The sequence below is a fragment of the Monodelphis domestica genome, chromosome 7 (genome assembly GCF_027887165.1).
Source record: "Monodelphis domestica isolate mMonDom1 chromosome 7, mMonDom1.pri, whole genome shotgun sequence".
NCBI lineage: Eukaryota > Metazoa > Chordata > Mammalia > Didelphimorphia > Didelphidae > Monodelphis > Monodelphis domestica.
Window position 1 is genome coordinate 13808804 of NC_077233.1, and position 17124 is coordinate 13825927.

Here is a 17124-nt window from a genome sequence, read left to right on the forward strand (position 1 = left end):
CACACAGCCAGGACGTGTCTGAAGTCAAATTGGAACCCAGGTCTGGCTCTACCCACTGAGCACCCAGCTGCCGCGGCTCACTATTTTTCTAAGGAGAAAGCAATTTCTACGTGTCCAGTGCTGGGAAGCGTTCTTGGCCTGTGGCTGAGGAGTTGGGTTTCAGCTGTGGAGATCCTTGAGGATGAGCCGCGATCACTCGACATTCAAGGAGCCTTTTGGGCAAGGAGCTTAGATTCCAAAGAAATGGGGCAGGTCAGCGCCCTGGCACGGAACATAAATGGGTGGAAGAGGATCGGGTCAGAGCTGTGGCATTGGGGACAGGAGCTTCCCCCAGCAGCCGGGAGGCCGAGCGGCAGTGACAGCAGGAGGGGGAGGAGCACCCAGAGCTGCCCTTTCCCGGGACCCCCAGCCTCCACGTCTCCTTTGACCCAAGAGGGACCTTCTTACTTCTCATTCTTGGACGTCTTCTGGAAAGCTGGATGTCAGCATTAGGATCTCCTCAATCCATTCCTCAACCTTGTCTTTGCCAGGCCAACGGCTCTCTCAGGAGTCAGATGTGCTCGTGTCCATGTCCCTTCATAGACAATGAGATGGGCCAAGGTGGATGGGGAAGGGCTATGGAAGAAAGAAGTGGCCTACAGAGCTCTACGGGCTCACACCAGTGATTTCTCTTGTTGCCCCTGCTGTGGCCAGGCTGCTGGGTGGGTGGTGGGCATGCCCAAGGGGGTACTGTGTGGGTGGGGAGGAGCCTGGCCCTTTCTCAGGCCTTCCCACTCACATCCCACCTTTCTCTGCAGAAGGAAGAGTGTGAATCCTCTCCAGTGTCTTGGAAGTGGACGGTGGAGCACATTCTCTACAAAGCCTTCCGGTCCCATCTCTTCCCCCCAACACATTTCTCCGAGGATGGGAACATCCTGCAGCTCGCCAACCTGCCAGATCTCTACAAAGTGTTTGAGAGGTGCTGAAGGATTTCACTGGGGGGACTGGTCAGTGGCTGATCAGTGCCTCACCCTTCCTGGATCTCCTACAGAGCAATGTGAAGTATTGTCAATAAATTGTTGTCCAATTCTTGTGGTTCAGTTTGATCCAGGAAATCCTTGTAAACTCCCTCAAGGTAGAGGACCTACACTGAGCCCTCCGGGTGTGTGTGGGGGTGGGGTGGGTATCTTCAGTGGGCACACAGAAAGTCTCTTTGGGAGGTGAGAGTTACTCTTAAGAGGGGTCAGGAAATGCCTCCAGAAGATAGCCAGGCATTTTAGGGGGTGGAGGTGAGGAGTAACTTGGCAGAATTGGGGTATCAGATGTGGGGCCCCTGGGGGGAGGGGCAACAGGGATACTTTTCTTTAAAGGCGATGAGCCCCTCCCTAAAAGCTGCTACAGTAGAAGTGGACAAGGGGTATTCTTGACAGCAATCCAGAAAATGAAGGCATTTGATGTAAAGGGTAAATATATATTTTAGTTGGTCACCAGGGATTTAAATTCTAAATCCCAATGAAATACTCAAGTCAGAATGGAACTTTATGGTGTTTATTTACAATAGAAGGAAGAAATTGAGAGAGGGGAAAGAGAGAAGAGAGAGAGGGAGGGTGGGGGGAGGCAGAGAAAGACAGATTGATTCACATTGATGTCTCTGGCCAAAGATCTAGAGAAGCTCTCCTTCCTTTGCCTCCAGGAAGCTGAGAGTCTGATGAGGAGAGCATTCACAGGCTGATATAACACAAATGGGACCTGTAGCAGGGCTCCCCCCGGGTTCATATGCTCAAGGTAGGCTGCCAGAGGTTGACCTCAAAGGGTCAGTTTCTCACCAGTTTATGCCGCCACCTTGGAATTACATTCTGGAGAAATCTTCAAATTATGTACCTTGTATCATTTTCCTAAATGTGGATAAAAGCCAGAGGTAGGGAGTAGGACGTCACATTTTGTGTTAACCAAAGGTACTGTTATGAGCTTTTGGGTAAAGGTCAACGGAGGAAGAAAACAGGCTATTTTATCATCAGAGTTGTAAGGATTAAGTTTAATGGTTTGATAATAATTTTATGAAAAATATGTGGTTGCCAATATTATATTTTGAGTCAGAAATTTATTCACAAATATTTACAAATAGAGAGGAAAAAATAAAGAAATGTGAGGGGAATAGCAACCTAAAGCTCAACCAGGAAGGCCATGTGGGTAACCATGCAAGCTTCTCCAAGATGGAAGCTAGTTTCTTAGGAAACTAGGAAAAGAGTCAGCCTTTCACTCACCCACAAAGTAGTCCAGGAATCAGTCTTAAGATGTAGCCAAGCTCCAAGCCCATGATCCAAGCCACAGCCTCCAGCAAGCTCCCTCTGACTTTTCCCCAGTCAGAAGACTATCTCTAGAAGACAATCTTCTCCAAGACCAGACTGAGTTCAGGGCTTGCTTTTATGGTGACTCCTTGTCTCTGCCCCTTTTCACAGGGGCCAATTATAGTTCCTCAAATTGTCTAACTCTGCCCAGGGGGTTCACAATTTCTGAGAGGGTGAACTCTTACAAGTTACTGAGTGATTGAGTTTCTGAGGGTGTGAATTCTTAAAAAGAACAAGTTTCTGAGTTTTAAAAAGGGGTGGAGCTCTTCCAAGTATCTTGCTGGCTTCTCACCTAGCACTAAGTAGGGTGTGAATTCACTAAGTGGTTTGTGAGCGCCTCCACCTAGTTCAAGCTTGTGTTGATTAAATCAAAAGGTAAGGTAGACAAAGGAGAGTCCATCCAGTCTTCACAATCTAGTGAAGTAACCAAAGTGTTAACTCCAACTAGACAAATATAATAAAGGATTCACTTTTACAGAGTAGACTGTAGACCACCTGGACAGAAAGAAGAAATAGCTAAGATCCTCAGAAAATGTGCTGTCAATCATTTACAAACAATGCAGTAGTAATAGGGATGTTGGGCATCCAGATCTTCAGGGCTCTCTGCCCAAAGCTGAGTGAATAAGCTTCCTGCCATGACAATGGCAATTGGTAAACTGTTCTGTATCTGATTTTCACTAATAGCTGGTGATCAGGGTGGGAATGATGGCACCCTGGCAGAGTGCTGCTTCCTAGAATTAGGAGGGGAGAGAAAGCAAGATGTAGGCAGCCACTTAACGTGAGGGAGAGCTGGTATCAGTTCAGAGAGAGGGAAGAAAGAGCCAGAATTCAACAAGTGACATTGGCTTATGGAGGAAGGGGAAGCCCAGGAATGAAATTCGAGAGGGAAAATGGGAAAAAGATGCACAGGAAATCAGGATGACCAAAACAGGGCAGAAAATGCCATTTTATGGCAGCAAAGGCCTGGAAATGAAGGGGCCCATTGGTTGGGGGAGAGCTCAGTCCATGGTGGCCTGTGCATGTGATGGGATCTGATCTTGTTGATCCACGTGACAGAGGAGACAGTCTCAGAAACCTGGGAAAGCCTGTCTCAGCTGGTGCAGAAGCCTTGAACAACCTTGTGAAAAACGATTTTTAAACACTTGGAGAATCTTGACAGACTTGACAGAGGATCAATGAAGAAGGCTGCTTGAGGGCAGAACCAAGATAGTGGAAGATCAGGAAGAATGGGGGCTCCCGAACCCCAGCTCCTCCAAATGGATTAGGAAAACGTTCCCACCCACAAAAGCCTGATGGGGAAATGCAGACAATTGACCCTTCTAGCCTGTAAGCAGAGGGACACAGAGAAATCTCAAGACTCGGGATAGACCTGTGGAGAGGCTACTCCAGGGAAATGGGACATGGGAGCAGCAAGGGGATCTAGGCAGGGTGTGGGGACAGGTGCTGAGTGGCAGCTTTGTTGTTCCCCACTGGGGATCACAGACCAGAGAAGATGATGGAAGACACCTGCACCCAGGGTGGCAGTCCAGGCTGAGGAGCAATGAGACCTGGGGATGGCAGATCTGATCTCTTTCCTGGCATCCCCTCCTTTGAGTTGGGGCGTGGGCTAGTGGCAATATTGTGCTTATGTTCCCTGTGATTGCCTGGGATTCGGCGCTTCATTGATTCCCTGTCAGATTCATTTTCTCCCAGTCCCTACTCCTTCCTACATCCTTACTAGAGAAGTTGGTTCATGCCTTCATTCCCTTGCCTGGTCCATTGAAGTAGCCTTTTTGTTGTCTCCATGCTCTGGTCCAAGGAGTCTTTTTTCAAAAACCTTCAATGGCTTCTTCTCTTTATAGAATCAAATAAAAATGCCTTCACCTAACCTCGAAGGTCTTATAAAATATGGCTCCAGCGGGTGTAGACTCTAAATGATCACCCTGGTGCAAATATGAATAATATGGAAATAGGTCTTGATCAATGATATTGCAAAACCCAGTGGAATTGCTTGTTGGCTATAGGAAGGGATGGAAGGAGGGGAGGGAAAGAGCATGAATCATGTAACCAAGGGAAAATATTCAAAATTAATTAATTAAAAAATATGGCACCACCCTCCATGACCCTTGTCTTCAAGGCAAAATGGAAACCCCCAACCCTATCCAGCCCAAGTACCCCACCAACGGCCTCTTGGACTTGTGGACCAAAGTGCTATCACTGTCCAGCGTGAATTTCAAAACTACTCAACCCTGTTCAAACCATTCTTTAGAGGATGGGATTTGGCTATTTCCTGATCAATAACAATAGAGATACTTGGAATGACAGAATCGGGTCTTGGAAACTACAATCTCCACCCTATTCAGGGTAACAAGATTTAGGAAGGGCTGCAGCAAAGCTCAAGATTTAATTATTTGAGAATATGGCCTTCAACAGACATGTGCAAAGGGGACAGACCTCTGGGAGGTCCAGGGAGAAGCTAGAGCCACCATTGGCATAGGTGAGACACAGGAAGTGAGGTAGAGGAGAGCTCAGGAGTGCTGGAACTTCCTGGGTGGAGGAGAGTGTGGTGGTTGGAGCCTGGTGCTTGGAGTGGAGGCCCTCAGACTGTTTCTCCATTTTGGTCACATGAGTGATAGGGACTGATCTCTTTTCTTTGCCTTGACTATCCAGGGTCTTGGGCCTTTGGTTCAGCTTAAGCAGAGTGGGTATTTAAGCCCTATTCCCTTCTCTCCCCTTTCTCTCTCTAATACCTTTCTTCCTCCTGTTTGTAATTAAAAACTCCATAAAAGGTTGACTGCTGACTTGAGTTTTCATTTAGGAATTATATAGCTGAATTCCTTGGCGACCTTAAATTAATATACATCAGTCTTTTAAAGTGATTTCCATATCACACCAGGACCCCACCACCCTTGGTGTTCTTTTTTTTACGTTTAATTAATTTAGAATATTTTCCCATGGTTATGTGATTCATGTTCTTTCCCTTCCCTCCTCCTTCCCCCATCCGGTAGCCAATGATCAATTCCACTGGGTTTTACATGTGTCATTGATCCAGACCTATTTCCATATTGTTAATATTTACACTGGGGTGATCATTTAGAGTCTACATCCCCAGTCATATCCCCATCAACCCATGTGATCAAGCACTTGTATTTCTAATGTATTTTTACTCCAGTTCTTTCTCATTCTTTCTCATAAATCCCTCAGAATTGTCCTGGGTCATTGCATTGCTGCTAGTAGCAAAGTCAATTACATTTGATTGTGCTACAATGTATCCGTCTCTGTGCACAATGTTCTTCTGGTTCTGCTCCTTTCACTCTGCATCACTTCCTGGAGGTCCTTCCAGTTCATGTGGAATCCCTCCAGTTCATCATTCCTTTGAGCACAATAGTATTCCATCACCAACAGATACCACAATGTGTTCAGCCATTCCCCAATTGATAGGCATCCCCTCATTTTCCAATATTTTGCCACCACAAAGAGCTCAGCTATGAATATTCTTGTACAAGTCTTTTTCCTTATGATCTCTTTGGGGTACAAACCCAGCAGTGCTATGGCTGGATCAAAGGGCAGACAGTCTTTTAGTGCCCTTTGGGTATAGTTCTTGGTGTCCTTAACACATTTCACCCTCTAGATGAACTTCTTGTGGGGTCTTGTTTGTGTCTCCACAACCCTCCTGCCCTTCCCTGTCACCCTCACACAGCAGCCACCCTTGTGGCCTCTTACCAAACTTCCCTCAGTCCAGCTTCCCCAACCTACCTTGTAGGTCTGCTACATTCACTTTATTTCTACCCATTCTCATCTCTGACTCCCTCCCCCAGTAAAGCTCCTTATGCACAGGGGTTTCCTGAGTCCTTGGTCCTTGCATCTCCGATACCTGACTCCAGTAATGATGGGCATGGGACTCATCCTTCTGGCCCCAGTTTTGGGTCTCAGCACCATGCTCCGTGGCTCTCTTACCTCCAGGACCAAATACAAATGTTCCTTTGGCATCGAAGGTCCTTCCCAACATGGCCCCATTGTATAGAACTCTACATCCTCAGCTCTTTGGCCTTCCCTTGCATCTGACGCTCCCCTAAAGGTCCCTGTCCCCATGCCTGGGCTCCACCACCTCCTTTTTACCTTTTAGAGTTGTTGCCTTTGAAGCTCAGCTTCCTCAAAGCCTTCACTGATCTCACCCAGCCCATGTCTCTACCCCAAAGGGACCTGGTGCATTCTTGTATTCTTGCACACTGGCTGGCTTCCCTGGTGGTGCCAAGATTCTGCTCAAACAGCAGTGTCTGGAGGCCATGCCTGGCCCCACAGCCGCCAGGACCTTCCATGCTCTCCATCTTGTGCCCATTCGAGTCAAGGCCGCGTCTCCTGTTAGACTAAGCTGAAGGCTGGGGCCACTTTGGACTTGTACCCTCAGGACGCCCTTCATAAATGCTGCCTGATTGGATTCTCTGATGAGATTTCAGTGGAGAGTGTCTCCAAAGGGGTCAGATGACCCTGCATGCTGGCCCCCTCTTTGGGAGGCCATGAAGGTCTCTCCCATTCCATCTAGTTTCTCCCTTCCTGGATGGAGGCTGTCTCACCCTTCTCTTGCCTTCTTCACCAACGTCCCTTAGTGTTCATTGCTGAACTCTTCCCCTTCCACAGGCTCCTTCCTCCTCTCCTCAAACCTCCCATTTATATAGTACGTAGAAACTGCCTTTCTCACACGCTGCTTGTGAGGGAGGGAGTGTAACATTCTGTGCGGGATTGGTTGGAGGCAAGTGGAGGGGGATGGCAAGTCACAGACCTGAGGAGACCCCCCACCCCACCCATGGGAGACAACTGCCTTTTCTGGAAAATTCTAGGAGTTTCACAGGCAAGTCTGCGCCCCGTTTTAGATGGAGAAACGGAGGCTTAGAAGTCATCCACTGGCTAGAAACAGCTCTCCAAGGCTCCCAGAGAGGTCAGCTGCTCTACGGCGCTTCAGGCTTTATCCCTGACCTCGCTGCAGCTTTTGGCCTTGGACACCCACTCCTTTTCTCAGTTTTCCTCCTATGGGAAGTCTAGTCAGTCCACCGTGCTGGTTCCTCTTCCGCTCACTAAGCACGGATCCTCCTCTCTCTAGCCTTTCCCTTCTGTCTCTCTGAAGGGGACAAAGCGGCCCATGTCTCTTCTGAAGCCCAGCAGCGTACCTGCCTGCCCAAAGCCTTCTCAGACTCCATGTTTTCTCAGCAGAATTGTTAAACTCATCTTCCATCGACGTACAGGTCCTACAGAGGGCGCCACCATCTTTCCTGCCGCCCGAGTTGGTGACTGGACTCTTTCCTCTCCCTGAGCGCCCTTCTGCTAAGTCTTCTCACTTCTTCCCACCCATCTCCCAGACCCTCCCCTGGCCCCCTCTAACCCTCTGGGCGAGGTCTCCCTCCCCAATCTAGCTTCCCCCCAGCGGGTATCATTTTTCAACCTCCCTTTGATGCCTCTTCTCCCTCCATCCACCAGCCGCCTGGGCTCGGGCTCCATTCCCAGACACTAGAGCCTGCTGGCTTGATCCCGGCCCGACTTTGCTTCCTTGAACCCGCACTCCCTCGTCCCGGCGCCTCTGAGCCCCTGCCTTGTTTCGGGCACCGAGGGGCCCTGTACGACGTGGACCTTCGCCCTCCGCCCACTGTACTGGCTACCTTGGGCTGCAGGGCCATGAGGCTGGGGGGCCTTCGGGGGCACGAACCCTCCTGGCCACGGTATCTCCGGGACCCCGAAGCACACAGTAGTTGCTTTAAGAAGAGAAACGTTTTTGAATTTGGTTTTTAATGACTTTCCAGAAAGCTACCACAAACGAAGTGTGGCAAACTCCGTCGGAGCACTACGATGTGACGTTGCCTTTGGCGGGCCTCCTTTGGGAGGCCTCCCCTCACGCGGTCATTACGGAGCTGCTCCGGCCTGGGCCCCGTCCTCCCACCCTCCTGCGGCCACTCTCCGCGGTCCCCCTCACCCGGCCTTCCAAGCTCTCCTACACGCTGATGGCATCTGCTCTCGGGCTCTTCCCAGCCCTCTTCTCCCCCCACCTTCTCTAGGGGACCTCCCGGGCCCCCCTCAAACTCTAAGCCTACATTCCAAGCAGCCTGCTGGCCAGAGTTCCCCCGAAGGCACCCTCCGGTGGCCGGTCCCCGTCCCTGTGGAGAAGCAGGCACAGGCCCTCGTCTTCCCTTACCGACGCGGCCTCTAAACCCTTCCTCAGCTTGGCCCTCGGGGCCTCCTCTCCCCAGACTCCCCCCGCTTAGGTCGCCCCTGCTCTCCATCAGGGTCCATTCCTCACGACAGACCTGCCCCGAGCGGAGGACTAGCCTTCCCCCTTGGGGTCCCCCTTGCCTCGAGGAGCCCCTCGTGCTTTCTCTGGGGATCTGGGGGGGCCTCCCCTCCAGCACCAGCTTGTGGAAGTGCAGAGGACGCGGCCTCCTCGTCTGGGGGGCTCAGGGAAGGCGAGCAGGGCAGGTCGGGGCGGTCAGCGCAGCGTCTGTCCGTCCGGAGCCCTCCTTCGGTCCGGCCCCCCCCCCCCCCCCCCCGGCTCCTGGTGGACGGCGCCCGCCTAAGTCCGGGCGCCTGGATGGAGAAGCGGCCGCTGCTGTGCCTGGAGGGGGCGCCGGGCAGCCTCCAAAGAACTCCGCAGCAGCCCTCGGTGGTCCAGAAAGCGTCATTTAATAGGCCCCCCCCAGCCCAGCCCGGGCCTGGCCACAGCGACATTCTCGGATACAAATTTAAATAGATTACAAAAGTCTCCAGAGTTCGGGAAGGCGCCCCTCCCCCAGCGCGTCTCCGCGCACAGAAGGCACTTGTGGCTCTCGGGCCGCCGTCCGGGGCGCCGTCCCGCCTTAGTCAGAAAACAAGGACGCGGCGCGGCGCGGCACTCACGCGGCGGGGAAGGGTCCGAGCAGGCGGCCCGGCCACGAGCCGCGAGGCGCAGGCCGGGCGCTCGCTCGCCTACTGCTGGGACAGGAGGGCCGTCCGGTTGGCCTTCATCTTCTCCAGCCTCTTCACCAGGTGGCTGTTGGTCATCTCCATCTCCTCGATCTTGTCCAGGGCCGTCCGCAGCTGGGTGGAGAAACGTCAAGGCTCAGGCGCGGCCAGCAGGAAGGAGCCTCCCCCGCAGACATGGGCCTCCAGCAGGGGGGGGGGGGGGGCCCGAGAGGCCCCGGGGAGCGGGCTCTGCTGAGGGGAGATGAGCACCCCGGGCCCCCCAAGGGCCGGCTCGGGAAGTCGGGGCCACTGTCAGGGGTGGGCGGGGGGGGGGGGGGGGTGTCTCAGCTCATGCATAGAAAGGGGAGGTGGAGGTGCCGGGATGATCTGGGGCTCTCAGCACACGGGAAGCGGGGGGACGGCGTTCTGTGGGGGGTGTAGCGACGCCCTGCTCGGAGGGGTCCAGCCGGGGGGGCTCTGGCTGGAAGGAGCACCTTTGGGGCGGGAGGACCCCCGAGGAACGGCCTTCCAAAAGGCGGCATCTGCCCTCCCCCCTGCCATCCCGGAGCCCCCCAAAACAAGCACCTCGCGCTGAAGCTTCCTCTTGTCTGCCTTGAGCTCGTCCTCCACTTTCTCCGCGTTCTCGGCGGCCGTCTTGTACCTGGCCACCTGCCCTTCCAGCCTCCCGATCTGAAAGGAGGAGGCGCCTGTGAGGGGCATCAGCGGCCCCCGGCCCGGCAGGGCGGGAGAAGCCTGGCTCCCACCAAGGGCCTGAGCGTCGCCCGCTGGCATCCCAGGCTGGGCCGCCGGGGAACTCTCCGTCGGCTCTAGAGCCAGCCTTGGAGGGGGCTCCTGGCAAACACGGAGGGGTTCGGGGCGTCGTGGGGACGCGCCATGTCCTGGGCGAAGGGCAGAACCCAGAAAACCGGGAGGGAATCCTGTAGGCAGAAGGAGGAGGCGGGGGCGGGGCTTGGGGTACCCGTGGACGAGGCCGGGGGGGCCGGGGGGGACACACGCTTACGTTCTGTTCCATGGTCGTCATATCTTGCTCCGCTTTGGAGAGTTTGAATTTGTATTCGCTGATCTGTCTGTTGGCATCTCCTGGAACAGGAAACAACGACGAATCAGGCCTCGAAGGCCGCGGCGTGTGCGCCAGGGGGAGCGTCTCCCCGCGCGTGGCACGGAGGCCTGACGCTGGCCCCATTCACACGGCTCATTCTAGCCAAACCGGACCCTCTCGCCTGGCCTGCTGCTGCCAGCCCCGATGCCCAGAGGAGGTGCCCGCCTCCTTGGCATCTCTCTTGAGGGAAGAGGGGGCCTCCCACACAGCGCTCGCTGTGCCCAGGCAGGGCGATGTCTGCTCTGAAGAGGGCCGGGACAGCGGGCCAGACTCCAAGGCTGGGCCGAGGGGGGCAAAGCACTTGGCACAAGAACCCTGGGAGGGAATGGCTGCAATTCTGCCCATTTCACAGGTGAGGCACACAGAGAAGGGACTCAGTCAGGGTCCACAGCCAGGGAGCGGCCGAGACTGGGCTGGAACTCGGCCTCCTGCCCTCCCTCCATCAGAGGGGCCCCCAGAGGGATGCCAGAGCCTATGCTGGGAAGGACGCCGTCCTGGGCGTGCTCTGCCCCCGGCACGGCCGCTCAGCATTCCTGGGGCCTCTCCAGGACGATGCCGCTCGCTGAAGAAGCTCCACTGTGGATCGGACCCTCCCAATAAGAAGGCAGAGAGGGACGAGGGCCTCGGCGGCTCGGAGGCGGCCCGCTTCAAGGGAGGGCCCGCCCGGGGACAGCCTCAACAGCGCAGAGCCCGGCTCTGAGGACATGTGACAAAGGGAGGTCACACAAGCTACGCCACAGCCAGGCCTCGAGAAGTCTCTCGGCCGCGTCACCGGCACAAACCTCCAAAGATACAAACACGGAGCTTCGAGGGCGGGTGTGACGGGGGTGGGGGTGGGGGCTATCGCTGCAGGAGCTCCTGCAGGAAACCCCCATCCTGCTCTTCCCCATCTCCCACTGCTCAGCCTATCCTGAATCCGGCCTGAGACAGCTCACGCCTCCAGCATGATGCTGAAGGAAGAAGGAAGAGGAGCAGGAACATCCCTTCTCCGGGCCAATGTCTGCCCTGCTGCCACCCCACCGAGGGAATACTTACTCTCCCCTCGGGGTTGTCATTCTCCGAATCTTATGGTTTTTCTGAATTAATTACTTTAAGGTACTTTTGAGTGTTGGGATACAATGGAAGAATACAATCACTTTCCCTGCATCAAAGCTGGCCATTAAAAAAACAACCTAACCTAAAAAAGTCACATCTCTTCAACTGAACGTGTGACAAGACAGCCAACGGCACACGGGGAATCCCCCATCTCCGGCCTGCTCCCAGCATGGCACAGAGGGCATCCCGGGGGGTTGTGTGTGCCAGGCAAGCGCCCATGGAAAAGGTTGGGCCAGGAGCAGGGGGGGGGGGGGGAGGGAGAGGGAAAGGGAAAGAGGAAGAAAGAGAGAGAGAGAGATGGAGAGAGAGAGACAGAGGGGGAAAGAGAGAGACAGAGGGGGAGAGAGACAGAGAGACAGAGAGAGACAGAGAGAGAGAAGGGAGAGATGGAGAGAGAGAGGGGGAGAGAGAGAGAGAGAGAAGGGAGAGATGGAGAGAGAAAGAGAGGAACAGAGGGAGGAAGGGAGACAGAGAGAGATAGACAGAGAAAGAGAGAGAGAGAGACAGAGGGAGGGAGAGGGTCAGAGAGAGAGACATGGAGACACACAAGGAGAGGGAAAGAGATGGAGAGAGGGAAGAAGAGACAGACAGAGTCGGGGGGGGGCATAGTGTACATGTGGGTATGTATGTATGTATGTATGTATGTATGTATGTATGTATGTATGTATGTATATCTGCACGTGTGTCCATGGCAGTGTCTATGTCTAGCTTCACATCTCAACACCACGTCAGGGATCCTTAATGAAAGCATGAGAAGCCAGCGGGCAGCCTTTCCCTGACAAATTCCTTCAGCAGATGACCTTGATCACCAGTTTGGCTGTGATTCCTCTTTGGACAATGAAAAGGCCCCAGACCAGCCTACAGGACTCTCTCCCAAAAGGACTCCTTCCACACATCCCAGACTGAGCCCCAGAGGGTGCTCCAGGATCTGCGGAGAGCCCCGGAGACACAGGCTTTCCAGGGGATGGTGAGATGCTCCCACGGCAGCCCCCACAGTGCTCCCTCTGGGCCTTGTGAGCCTGGTGCTGCCCCGTGACATGGACAAGGAGCTCAGCCCTGCCCAGAACCCTTGGTCTGACACATACTCTGCATTTCAATGAACTGCAAGTCGGCCCCATTCTCCAGGCCTCCCAGGTCTCCAAAAGTCCCGTCGTGCCGGGAGTACTTCTGCCTTTCTTCTTCCAGCTGCAGTTTTAGCTTTCTGATCTGAAATGAGGACAGACAGACAGACACCGTAATGCTAGAGTCGGCCAAGAGGACGGTCGCAGGAGAAAGCCAGGCTCTGAGCGCTTGGCTCGTGCAGAGAATCATGGGCCTCATGAGGCCACCCGGCTCTTTCTGAAGGGGGAGGCCCTGGCATCACTTTGAGGGCCGCTGCAGAGGGCCCTGGCCAAGCCATGAGCACCCTCATGACTCAAGGAGACCAAGAGGGAAGAGTTGTTGCGGGAAGGAAAGCCTGTCTGGCTGCAAATACCTGGAGGGCTGCATTCTTGCTTTGTGACTCCTCACTCAGTGGCTAACGTACCCAGCAGGCTTGGGATGTGAGGGTGCTTCAAGTGCCCAAAGTCCACAGAAACCTTTGCTCTAAGACTCCTGAGATGACCCCAAGGAGTTGGAGGGAGCCAGAAAGCAGCCCCATGGGGGGCCGTGCTGTGCTGCCCTGCCTATGAGAGGGGCTCATTGCAGAGACCCAGGGTACAAGGCTCTACTCCCAGTGGGTTTGTGGTTGGGTCTGGCTAAATTCATCCAACAAATTACAAAGAGGAGGAAAGAGGCCCTTTTCTGACTCATCTTGGAAAGAGAAAAAAACAGAGGACTGTGATGATCCCCTTAGAAAAGCAGTTTTTTTCCCCCTCCTTTTTAATCGGGGAACATTAGAGTTATTGGGAGGGTCTCAATCCTATCTGAAGTCCAGGCCTGTAGGGTGTCTAGTTCAAACTCTACCTTCTTTAGAAGAGAAAACAAAGGCCTCCAGGTTTGAGGGACTTGTCCAAGGTCACACAAGTCAGTGTCTAGTAGAGCTGAACTTTGAACCTTGAACCCAGGACTCTTTCCTCTCCTTGTTAAGACAAGTACCATAAAGACATAAGACAAGTGCCATAAAGTACAACAGAAAGAATTCAGTCTTTACCTGGGATAGGAGCTCCTCTTTTTCTCCAGCAAGTTTCCGTAGCCTCACATCTAAGACAAACCAAAAAACAAGAAAGAAAGACAGTGGAATTCTAATTTTTTGTGCTATTTAATAGGTGATGTGGCTATTACAATACAGAATCTCACAAATCTTCAGACCTATTCCTGTACCACAGACAGAACTTCCCCAAAACCCAACACAATCTCAGTGCCAAGAATTTTTCATTTCACAGCCCATATGACTAAAGGTGACTATTTCCTGCTTTAAAAAGGGCATCATCCCTTCAGTAGGAAGAAAGTTAACCCAAGAGCCTCCAGAGACTGCTCATGTCCAAAGGACACTAAGCAAGAATGACACAGGTGTGAAAGAGAATTCTTTATGGTCTATCCTGAGTTAACACTAAAGTACCTCACTAGATTGTGGAGACAGGATGAACTCTCCTTTGTCTACCTTTTGATTGAATCAAAACAAGCTTGAACTAGGTGGAGGAGCTCAAACCACTTGGTGAATTCACACCCTCAGAAACTCAATCAGTCAGAAGGAGTATTCATCTCTCCAGAAGGTGAGTTTTAGAAAATTCACACCCTTAGATGAGAACTTAAGCTTCAGAAGGTAAGAAGTCCATCCCACAGACACTGCCCCCTGGGCAGGGCCAGACAATTTGGAAACTGATTGGCCCCTGTGAAGAGGGGCAGAGACAAAGAGTCATCAGAAAAAACAAGCCCTGAACTCCCCCAGAGCAGATTGTCTTTGAGAAGATAGTTGGAAGAGATTGTCTTCTGGAGATAGTCTTCTGAGTGGGGAGACTCTTTGAGGGAGCTTCCCTGGAGACTGTGCCTTGGATCATGGCCTTGGAGCTCAGCTTCAACTTAAACTCTTGACTCCTGGACTACTTCGTTGGGTGAGTAAAAGGCTGACTCCTTTCCTAGTTTCCTAAGAGACTAGCTTCCATCTTGGAGAAGGCTATGGGGTTACTTACCACCAGCCTTCCTGGTTAAGAGCTAATTAATCTCTGTCTGGATTAAGCAGACTCAGAGTAACATTTAGGTGGATAGGATAGATAACTTCTCTAACCTCTTCACATTTATCTACTTTATTGTTTCCTCTCCATTTTGTAAATATTTATAAATAAATTTCTGACTCAAGATATAGTGAATATTGGCGACCATATAATTTCATAAAATTATTGTCCAACCATTAAATTTAACCCTTACACAGGGAATATGACAAGTGTGAGAGGGGACTTCAGAGATCAGATCCAGGCCCTCATCCTTCTCTCAATGAAAAGGGGGAATGGGCAGAGAGGGAGAAGGAGACTTTTTAAAAAGAAACAAAAGAAAGAAGTATATGGAAAGGGGGCTGGTTCCCCCACAACTACAACAGGAAGAAGCAGAAGTGAGCAGCCAAAATTGAAAATCTTCCTCGGTGGTGGCAGCCTGGCGGCTCTGGCCTGGGGGCAATGCACCTGTGGGCATTTCTCCTACAAACCTCAGACCCATAGAGGGGCCACTTGTTTCTCTTCTCTCACCCCTGCCCCGTCCTAATTTATGACCTCATCCCCCTCTTTTGCCAAAGGCCCCCTTGGATTCACTTTACCTGGCTGTACCTTCCCCCTGCTGTGGTCCCTGCCAAGCTTCTCTTGTGCCCCACAACATCTCCAATTTCTTTGAAATGATGAAGGACAGCATCACTTGGCCCCCCATGTCAGTCTCTATGGCTACTCCCTTTCTTTATCAAACATCATGCAGCAGGCAGAAGGTACTCAACCCTACAGATCACGATGGAATCCTACTTAGAACAGTTTATCTCAGGCCGAGAGATGGGACATCCTGGGTTCCGATCTGGCCTCAGCCACTGTGTTAGCCCCATTGTCTAGTCCTTACTGCTCTCCTGTCTTGGAACCAGCACTTAAAGTGGATTCTAGGACCGAAGGGGAGGGCTTGAATAACCAACCAACCACCCAGGCTGTCTGTGGCCAGGAGCTTACTAAAGACACACGATCATGGGCTGCTTCGGGGGGTGGGACCTGAGGGGCCCTCAGGCCGGCACGTGGGCCGTAGGATGGCACGTGGACTCCCGCCACACTTCTGCAGAGGCCCAGCTCCCCCGGGGCATCCCACCTGGCCCTTACCTAGAGGCCCTTCCCCTGCGGACTCCAAGACCTGGGCTGCTTCCTGAGACACCACAGTGATGGCGCCCACCACGGGCTCATGGCCGACGTCGCCATTCGGAGTGCCATCGGGGATTATAACCAAGCCGTGTTTCTGAAAGAAAACAAACCGACGCAGGTCACGATTGAGAGCACACGAGGACAGGAGACGTCCGGTAATTCGGCAGGCCGCAGGAGCAGGGCCTGGGCGCCCGATGGGCCCGTCCGTGAGTGCTGCCCGCGGCCGGACGAAGCTCACCTACCTGTCTGGTCTGCAGGGTATCCTTCAGCTCAGTCAATTCCTCTCTGAGCGCATCTCGCTCATTCCTAAGGCAGTCAAAGGACTCTTTCTGCCTCTCTAGGGCCTGAGGTGGGTTCGAGCCACAGGGAGAGAAGAGAGAAAGTGACAGAGAGCGGAGGGGGGGGCCCCGGAGCCTGGTGGGGCACGGGCAGAGCTCTCATGCACAAGCTCGCCATCAAGGCCATGCTCACACACATGCCCACACTGAGCACGCAGCATGCTCGCCTTCTCTTCCAGACCAGGAAGAATGGGAAGAGGAAGGTGAAGACGGGCTTAGATTCACGGCCCACTCTAGTTCTCCTGGCTGACTTCGCTCAAAGTCGGGGGATGTGACGGGGTGAGGCAGCAAGGGGGTGTGATGGGGGAACTCGGGTCTGGCCTCGGACACCCGCCAGCTGTGGGAGCCTGCGAGAGGCCCTTCCCCTCCATCTGCCACCCACCTGTGGGCTCGTGGGGGGCCTCTGAGGAGATGGGCTGGTGCGGTCAGCTCAGGGCACCCGGTGGTGCTCTGGGTCTGCTATCGTTAGGATTTTAACAATCAAGAAAGATCACCAGCATTTGTTGGGCGAAACCATTTCCCTCTGGTTTCTGAGGCCCACAACATCCCAGCAACCGCAGATGGGCTGGCCAACCTGGACATGGCCTCACGGCCCCCAATCCTACAACTAGCCCCTGCTCGGGCAGAAAGTGCTCCCCCCTCTAATGAGCTGCTTAATTACGTTAGCTTGTATCCCAGGGCCTGGGCTGGCTGCCTCGGGGGCTTTTCAGATCCCCAGGGTGGCACTTGGCGTGGGGTTGGTGCAATTTACTTTGGCCAATAAAACAACCACATCCTTGTTTATTTTTCTCACATAACAAGCTCTGCTTTGAAATGGCCAGCGCCTCCCTTCTGCAACGGGCAGGCAATGCCGAGCTGCAGCACCACTGAGCCTCCCGCGGCCCCCTGACCCACCTGGTGCCCTCCCAGAGGAAGGCAGAGCAGGCCCAGCCAGCCTGGCACCCCGGGACCCCCTCCCAGACACCACTCGCCCAGCATGGCTGGCAGGGACGTCGGCACTGAAAAGCCCCTCCAGCCCTCTCAGCAAAGGGGTCAGTAGG

At 53.5% G+C, this 17124-nt stretch overlaps 2 protein-coding genes across 29 annotated transcripts in view; one reads left to right on the forward strand and one right to left on the reverse strand.

Moving 5' to 3' along the window:
• Positions 1–1068, forward strand: part of MLH1 (mutL homolog 1) — a 29025-nt gene extending 27957 nt beyond the window's left edge. For both annotated transcript variants that reach the window (XM_056804226.1, XM_007500654.3), the window contains exon 19: positions 798–1068. In XM_056804226.1, the coding sequence (XP_056660204.1) occupies positions 798–965 (168 nt within the window). In that variant the 3' untranslated portion in view covers positions 966–1068. The remainder of the gene's footprint in view (positions 1–797) is intronic.
• A 7885-nt stretch (positions 1069–8953) lies between these two features.
• The window catches only part of LRRFIP2 (LRR binding FLII interacting protein 2), a 94709-nt gene continuing 86538 nt past the window's right edge, over positions 8954–17124 (reverse strand). For 22 of the 27 annotated variants that reach the window (XM_056804247.1, XM_056804249.1, XM_056804248.1 and 19 more), the window contains 7 exons: positions 15989–16090; positions 15708–15840; positions 13577–13626; positions 12531–12651; positions 10252–10331; positions 9816–9920; positions 8954–9365 (listed from right to left, as the gene is read on the reverse strand). In XM_056804247.1, the coding sequence (XP_056660225.1) occupies positions 9255–9365; positions 9816–9920; positions 10252–10331; positions 12531–12651; positions 13577–13626; positions 15708–15840; positions 15989–16090 (702 nt within the window). In that variant the 3' untranslated portion in view covers positions 8954–9254. The remainder of the gene's footprint in view (positions 9366–9815; positions 9921–10251; positions 10332–12530; positions 12652–13576; positions 13627–15707; positions 15841–15988; positions 16091–17124) is intronic. The other 5 variants (XM_056804251.1, XM_056804250.1, XM_056804241.1 and 2 more) reach the window with 1 other exon arrangement.